The sequence below is a fragment of the Xyrauchen texanus genome, chromosome 11 (genome assembly GCF_025860055.1).
Source record: "Xyrauchen texanus isolate HMW12.3.18 chromosome 11, RBS_HiC_50CHRs, whole genome shotgun sequence".
Taxonomy (NCBI): domain Eukaryota; kingdom Metazoa; phylum Chordata; class Actinopteri; order Cypriniformes; family Catostomidae; genus Xyrauchen; species Xyrauchen texanus.
The window spans coordinates 46,061,710-46,070,594 of record NC_068286.1 but is presented as its reverse complement, the minus strand read 5'-3'; the positions used below and the strand labels follow the sequence as shown (position 1 = coordinate 46,070,594).

At 40.6% G+C, this 8,885-nt stretch overlaps 1 protein-coding gene across 3 annotated transcripts in view; it reads left to right on the top strand.

Moving 5' to 3' along the window:
• The window catches only part of lrba (LPS responsive beige-like anchor protein), a 333,604-nt gene extending 332,011 nt beyond the window's left edge, over positions 1-1,593 (top strand). For all 3 annotated transcript variants that reach the window (XM_052138116.1, XM_052138115.1, XM_052138114.1), the window contains exon 56: positions 152-1,593. In XM_052138116.1, the coding sequence (XP_051994076.1) occupies positions 152-242 (91 nt within the window). In that variant the 3' untranslated portion in view covers positions 243-1,593. The remainder of the gene's footprint in view (positions 1-151) is intronic.
• Positions 1,594-8,885: the final 7,292 nt, after the last annotated feature.

Below are 8,885 nucleotides of genomic sequence, written 5' to 3'. Positions count from 1 at the left end.
ATGTAAAACACGTGCAATCCGATTTTCCATGGACAATCCAAACAACATTTGTAGGTGATCAGATTCAGAGATTTAATGCATTAATTTGCTTTTCAGAAACATTCTGCTTAATGCGTAAATGTAATCTAATATCCTTTTGTCCCCTGTGTAGATGCATCGTCACTGGAATGGCATCCGGCAGCATTGTTCTCTTCTACAATGACTTCAACAGATGGCACCATGAATATCAAACTAGATACTGACCCGGCGACAACAGAGGGCACACAGCAACCATGGCAATGGCACAGGCAGAGCCACTCTGCCACATTTCAAAAAGGCACTAATACCAATAGTCATGAATGTATTCTACATATTTAAAGAAGCAAAACTATTTTTTAAAGATGGTTCGTTGATATATTTTGTAGATCTTTGGAATTTCATATTAAATTAATCCTTGGGGCGAGGTAATATAACTAATATTTGACAGAAAGAAAAAAAAAAGAAATCTATTTTTAGCTGGAAAAGTCTATTTTCATCTCGACTCCAGTGAAAGAGACGGCGCCGAGCGGTCAATGGCTAAATGATTTACATCGAGTGTCCCTTGAATAGGTTTCTTGTGTACTTTTCGGGTGGGTCATTGATTTGATTTGATTTGATTCAGTTGCTGTGATTGTTTTGACAGGATGCCTCTAATCATGATGTTTTGAAGTTTTAATGGCTCCTTGAAACAGTTCTGTAAGCTAACAGAAAGCTGCCTCTATTTTTGGAGAAATAAGCTGCTCTGCTACTGTACGTAGAACTGTCCCGAGCGTCCTCTTCATTCAATTATATTCATAGAGTTAGATTAGCTTTTTTGAAGACATGCCAAGCTTCAAATACTCACTTTATTAATAGAAACATGTCTTCGCCCAGAGCATTTTTGGCGTTTTTTCGGTGTTTGTTTAAATGTGAATGGATCTTATGTGATGATGTCACTTTGTAAACTGAAGGGGGTGGAGTCTACATTTGAATGAGAGTCATTTAGAATTGGTGTTAATTAACCTCTTGGTTGGAAAAAGGTTATTCGGGGTGTCTTTTCATATCTTTTCTGTTGGTTTTTTGTGAGCTGCATATCTATCAAGCATTCAGGCAACACATGGAGGAAATGCTAGTGAAAAGAGAGAGGAGAAAATATTAATCCCATATCCGTTTTGAAGTGTCATCAAACAGCGTTTTGAATTTTCACCAAATGTGCTTTTATCCTAAATGTAGAGATGAACGAGGGCCAAGCCTGATGTTATAATGGAGATCTGTTAGGCTGAGATCAAAGCTGAAACTCGCCTTTAAAGAATATCATTATATTAGATCTTCAACACAACCAGCTCAAAGTATAATCCCATAGATTACACTCAGGGCAAGCAGGGGTCTGTGAAACGACAAAAGAAACATTTCTTCCTTGGGTGAAGCAACCTCTGTGTTACTCTTGACACTGACTAATTTCTTTCTTTCTTTCTTTCTTTCATAGTTAATGCTATCATTATTGTTATATCATGTAATTAATGAGCTCTATGGCATCAGTTTGGAATGAGCGTCTTATGACATGTGTGATGAACTCAATAAAATGGCATTTTATACCAAGAAAAAAAGTTGCATTATTATTTTATAATATTATTTTTCTGTAGCCTTTGTTACATTAACCAACATTAAATTATTGTGCTATTGTTTGATATTAGAAATGCTGCATTGCTTTTAACAATAGCCTAAATTAATATCACCCCTGGAGTTGTGAGTTTGAATCCAGGGCGTGCTGAGTGACTCCAGCCAGGTCTCCTTAGCAACCAAATTGGCCCGGTTGCTAGGGAGGTTAGAGTCACATGGGGTAACCTCCTCGTGGTCGCTATAATATGGTTCTCGCTCTCAGTGGGGCGTGGGAGTTGTGCGTGGATGCCGCGGAGAATAGTGTGAAGCCTCCACACGTGCTACGTCTCCACGGTAACGCGCTCAACAAGCCACGTGATTAAATACGCGGATTGACAGTCTCAGACGCGGAGGCAACTGAGATTCATCCTCCACCACCCAGTTTGAAGCAAGTCACTATGCCACCACGAGGACTTGGAGCACATTGGGAATTGGGCGTTCCACATTGGGGAGAAAATTAAAAAAACAATAACCTAAATGAAAGGTGTGATTACCCCAAAATAAATGAATTGTACTTACAGGTGTGCGCTGTCATTTAATAGGTATCTAAGTCATATTGGACTTTCACAGGCATGGATGCAGCATCATTCAAACGCAGATGCCATTGTAGAAATTCACTGCTCAGTTCAAACTCTGCAGCGTCCGCACACACACACACACACACACACACACACACATTCATAGAAGGGTATGACGTTTGGGCATCATAAGACTCGGCAACGTAAGGAGGATACCTGCTGGTATTGGTCTCATCTCTCCACCTGAGAAGAAGCTGGATTTTTCGTGCTAAAACAGAAATGCCTGCATAGAGGAAACGGTTTGAAATGCAAAATTGTGATCTTGCCACAAATAAGTTGTTGGCACTCAAAGCATCAGCAGACATATTTGACTTTTTCCAGGTAGGCGAAAATGTGCAGACTCCAGCAACTTGTTCAGATACCTGTGAAAAAAAACTCAAATCCTCCACATTAGCCGATAACCAGAACATCAGCCAGAAGATCCTTGCAGATCAGACGCAGCAGTGTGTCAGGCACTACTTTTGATGAAGAGGACTCGTTCTGAACTGAACAGACCAAAAGATCTATGGTTTTGTTCACTGTGCATGCTTTGAGGCTCTACAAATTGAATGAGGTGCATCAGGCTGAAAGAAGAATTAATCTCGCATCTTGGGTGTACACCTCAACATCTCCAATCTGCCCTACGGCTTGGCCACTGGCCAGCGCTGCACACTCCCGTCTCCACTCGGAACAATTGAGTGTCACTGTGATTATGTAGAATGGTCGCATCGTGGACTTTGGGTTTGTAGCTTTCTCCACCGTTAAATCTTCAACCAAGGCCCTGAAATGTCACAGACAATTAAAATGGCACTGGGGGTTTCATTGCGAAGGTTACCAACTGGGTTAGCCTCTGCCCTGCTAACAACCTGGCATGGCTCCAAAGCAGGGTGTATTGAAAGGATGCATTGGATGTTGGAATCTCTGGACACCCTTACATTTGAAATTCCGCATGTGCTGTTGTCTCCTGAACTCCTTGATGGAGAAAGGTGTTGACAATGGCATGACACCAGCTCCAGCGTATCCAACATCAGGCTGTAGTTCCTTACCATGAGTGGCTAATCCCAGTTTAAAAAACTTGATTGGTAGCCGTTGTGATTGGTAAGGTCACCACAATTTAGAGTAGTACACCCTTTTCGTGTTGTCTACCCCCCACGCTCTCTCTAGAGCCAGTAGTTGAATCAGTCATGGCACTTTTCCACTTGCACGTTACGGTTCGACTCGCCTCTACTCACTTTTCTGAGCTTTCTTTTCCACTCCAGTTTAGTGTCCCTCAATGTGGGTGGGATTATAGGATGATTGTCATAGTTGCGCAGCCTCTACTGCCGTGACATCGTCTTAAACACGACACAAACTGACCAAAACAATAACACGAGCGCTAGCTGTTAGCTGCTAGCTCATTGTGCTGCATAAAGCAGTTGTTGCATGGTGATTTTACACAAGTGTAACAGTTAAATTGGTCTGGATGTTTTAGAACAGGGGTGCCCAATACGTCGATCGCAAAGGCAATGCTGGTAGATCGCACAAAATTTAAATGTACTTTCGTTAAATTTTAATACAAATAAATATAATGTCTTTCCTTCTTTTAGTTTCTGTCTGACTTGCACTTGACGAGTAAATATTGACCAGGCCAGGTTTTGTTTATTCAGTTGCCATGACAACTAGGTTTGCGGGCAGTAGTATCGCAATTTCGCGCGCTGTTCTCAGAAGTCCTTGGAAGGCGCGTATGCGCAAACCTAGTTGTCATGGCAACTGAAAAAACAAAACCTGGCCTGGTCAATATTTACTCGTCATCAGAGTAACCGTGCGTTCACACCAGAGGCGGCGAGAGCGTCAAATCGACCGGAAGTCATTCATTTTCAATGACAGCCAGCGTCTCTTGGCGGCGAGAAGCGGCGCGGCGAGTCTTGGGCAGCGTGGGCGTCAGATGGAAGTTCAAGTGCAGTCAACATTATTGGTAATGAGCTGTGACGCGGTTTGGTGGCAACCTATTGGAGAGGAGCTCCGCTCTAGTGAAGTCTAGAGAACATAACCGTGGGAACTTTGGTTCCCACCAAACATTCGTTCCGAAGATAAAATGGAGGAGAAACGAATTATTGCCGTGACGGGTTTCCCTGTAATATATGACCAAGACCACAGTTATTATTACAAATGTATTTTATTTGTATAACAAACAACTATAATTTTAATTACTTACTGCCATCGATCGATTTCTTATTTTCACATTTTAAAGAGTTCATGAGGATATACGCTACTTGTGATCGGTCGGCAAAAATTAAATGGTCGACATGTCTGGATGTTTAAATTGCGGCCCCTTTGAATATAGCTTACAAAACAAAGCATTCTGAACAAACGTTGCCGCCTATTTCAACTACGTCAGAGCGTCCACGAGCGTCCTTGAGCGTCGAAGGCAGGGCAGCCAGAGCGAATTTTGACGCTCTCGCCGCTTCTGGTGTGAACGTACAGTAAGGGAAATGCCCTGACTATTGTAATCTATTGTGCTGTAGGTGTTTTGGGTTTAGTTTTAAAACTGAATGATATCAAGATTGAACATTATTATATATTTTTTTTATTAATTAGAAGATGAATTCCTTGTAGGGATACATGCAGTAGTCCCAACAAGCATTTTCTTTTTTTTTTTAAATGAAACTGTGTTTTTTTTAGTTGGTAGATCTTATTGAGTTGGTCATTTAAAAGTAGATCATCACACAAAAAAGTGTGGGCACCCCTGTTTTAGAAGCTTCCAGTAGCTGGTCAACTAAATGAAGTGCAGCTTTCAAGCAGAGTTTCGACTTAATGTAACTAAACGTACCATCCTCCATCGTGGATCAACGCCAGTCCAGCGCACTCTCCCTCCCATTGCTCGCCGGTTTAGACAGCGCCCATTTGGTCGAACCACTTCTATGTTTCCTTGATGGTTCTCTAGTCACTTAAGTTTGTTTTTAACTTTTCCCTACACTGTTGGGAGGTCCGGTGGTCCGGCCAACAGCTGAGACACTTCCTGAGACTTTTTTGTTTCATTCATCGCTAACGAGTGGACCGTCTGCACCTCGTTGATTGACCACGGCGCACAGACATTTCTTTTTACAAGTGGATGTTATCAGTGTCGTTTGGTGGCAGCAGTTTTTCCGCAGCTCGTGTTGTTTTACAGTGGGGAAAAAAAGCTAAATATTGTTTGTGTGTTTACATGAGCGTGTGTGCTGTCTTTTTCTCCCTCTCTCTTAATCGCTCTCAGGTGTTGGGCAGAGCCAGTTGCGACAACGGAAGTTCTAAATGCTTGATCGTCACGTGATTCACGTAGACTTCAGATAGTTCCAGGAAGTGCTTTGGCGGTCATTCCAAACTGTTAGAGTAGAGTGACAGAACTGCGATTTCTGGTAATTAGTAGTCAATAAATGCATTTATTTTATATATTTATGTAACGCACCGACATATGTATGTAGCATGAGTATGTCGTTACAGCGATGTTGTTTTTTAAAGATCAAATCAGCTAATATTTGAGGATTAGTGTTCGCTTACCGTTATTTGCCTCAACTTATTTCAGGCTAGGGTTTCTGTTGCGTTTTTATGTTACCTCATGTTCATTGTTTTCACAAATCTCATGGTCACTAATGTCATATTTATGACTTTTCATATTTATGACTTTTTACAGAGACAGGCTGGTGACAGGTGATTTCCAGCTCGCACCGCACAATGGGTCAATGAACTATTAACTATTAGCAGCAGTTACGGAAATGTAAAATTTAGTGAAATGAAGCTTATTGTTTACAATTCTTACAATTCTATATATAGTAATATAATTATTTATGTATTATAAATATTATATATCTAATATATAATTCTTACAATACTTATTCATATACACAATATATTCAGCTTTAAAACAACTTAAGCATACTCGTATATAAACTGCCGTTCAAAAGTAATGAGGCTAAAAATTCAGCTTGGCATCACAGGAGTAAATTACATTTTAAAATACATTAAAATAGAAAACAGTTATTTTAAATTGTAATAACATATTACGATATTACTTTTTTGTATTTTTATTCAAATAAATGCAATAACTATTTACAGCAATTCATGAATACATTTCTAATAAATTAAATAGCATGCCAAGCATTTTGTATGTGTCCTTTCTTTCATGTTGTCGTTGCATAGTCTTCACCATGGTTTGCAGTGCTGCATGGGGATGCTCCAATCGCTCAGAGAAAGGTGTGTGAATGTATGACTTCCCCACTGACATGGAGAGGAGAAAAAAATGGTTGGCTCAAGTCAGCAGGAGCAATCTAAATATAAATAAAAATTACAACAACAAAAAAAATGTGTGAGGTATTTGCAAAGATTTTACAATTAATAGGGTGTTCGTTACTAACTTTATCCAGCTCCAATCCTTGCCTAATCTGTTAGTTATCCGATAACATCCCTTATCTCCTAATTTAATGAGTAATACTCAACTATAAGGTTTTAATTTACAAGTTATTTTTATTTAGATGTACTGATAATATACAGAATAAGATAATATTATTCTTTAAACGTCTCACCTTTTAAAAGTTCGTCGCAAACGGTTTGTTCTGATGCATCTCTACGGTGTTTGCTGCTACTTCCGGGAACTATTGAGAGGCTCCACGAGCCGCCATTGCTGTAAAAAAAAAACCGTTCCATTGGAGTCAATGGAGTTGTCGAAACTCTCTCTCTATATGGCTCTGGTGTTGGCAGGGGCGGATCTACCGGGGTGCACAGGGTGGCAAATGCCACCCTAAAAGAATACCTTGCCACCCTGCTGCCACCCCAGTTGGCAGCAAAGAATTAAAAGTTATGACCAATTTGACAATTTACGAGCGCAAATCTCCAATATCCGACTGCACTGAATGCAGGACGAGATGGCGCCAGAGCGGCAAGAGACTGATCAGTTTGGAAAAATGTGTGTTCTGAGTAAACAATTAAAGCGATGTCCAGTACCTCGTTTGAGTGCCGTGACCTATTTATTTCCACAGTGTATTTATGCTCGCTTTAGTACAGCTCAATCCATAGATCTTCATGTGTAAGTTTTTCTTTGTGTAAGTAGTTTCTTCTTGTACAAATGCTGCATGCGTTTGCTTCCCCTCTCACACATCTGCCTGTCATCGCCTGTGTCTTACCTTAATGCCGTTCCGGTAATAATGCCCTTACTTCAATCATACTTCTATCTCCTATTAAGTGAGATCACGTTGTATGGTCACTTATTCCTAATATGAACTGTTTCACATGAAACCTCAAATGCAAGACATTGATTGCATGAGATTAAGTTTGTCTGTATGAGTTTGTAAATGGCAGCCTGTGCCCATTTTTAGTGTGTACATACTATTTCTCATCAAACTGTGATAAACGTGATTAAATTAAGTATATATAAATCTGACATATGTTGCCACCCCTCAAAAATTCCTGCCCCCCCTCTCGCCACCCCATAAATATTTTTCTAGATCCGCTCCTGGGTGTTGGGTAACCAGGTGAGCTGATTATTAATGGAGGGCGTGTGTTCCTAGGCTGGGTTCATGGGTTCACCTGTGCTCTGGTTTCCAGGTTCCTGCTGCTGGAGCAGAGAGTTTGTGGTTGTCGGTGTCTGAACTTCAGAGTTCGCTGTTTTTTCAAATACAGAACTGTCAATAAATGTGTCTGTGTTTCTGCTACTCTCATCTTCCTCCATCTTTTATTGCATTTAATTTTTAAAGTGTAAAATTAACCCATTCACTGGTGTACAAATGCAATACTGGTTTATTCAAAGAAAAAGAAACATTTGGGCGAATTATTACCTGGAACCTCTAAAAACTAGAGGTAAAAATGTACCACTAGACCAATCAGTCGTGTTCTCAGTTGAAGTGTTATCTTTAACTGTTTCCATCCAAGGGTTTTTTGCATCAAAATGTTTACCGATATAGCGGATGGAAATGCAAATTAGGTCTATAATTTACATTTATGCATTTGGCAGACGCTTTTATCCAAAGTGACTTACAGTGCACTTATTACAGGGACAGTCAGGCCCGGTTCTACGGGGGTGCTTGAGCATGCTAAGCACCCTCAAACAAATGTAAAAGCACCCTCAGATGAAATTATTAATAGCGTATATGCAAACCAGATTTCGCCGCCAATAGACACACAGACAGATGCACACACTTTCATATCTTTCAAATCCGATCCGAATCTTAATTTGCCACCCTATGCCACCCCGGTAGATCCGCCCCTGCCAACACCAGAGCCATATAGAGAGAGAGAGTTTCGACAACTCCATTGACTCCAATGGAACGTTTTTTTTTACAGCAATGGCAGCTCGTGGAGCCTCTCAATAGTTCATGCTTCCATGTCTCCGATATCCACTTGTTATCCATATATAATGCCATTTGATACGTGTCCTCATCAGTTTGCAAGCGTGATGGGCATAAGTGTGCGTATCTCTTTAATTTTTCCACTTGACTGTTAGGTGCGTCCCGCTCAGGAAACTCGTTAACTTTGTGAGACTGGGTTTTACAGTAGCATTCAAATATTCATCATCCATGTTGCACGATGAATAATTCTTATTATGGATATAAGAAATTGGCTAAATAAAGCCCAAACCACCACTATGCAAGATGCTCATCGATTAAGCTATCAAACAACACCACCTACCGATGACCTACAACCTCTCTGGCACCGCCTGATACA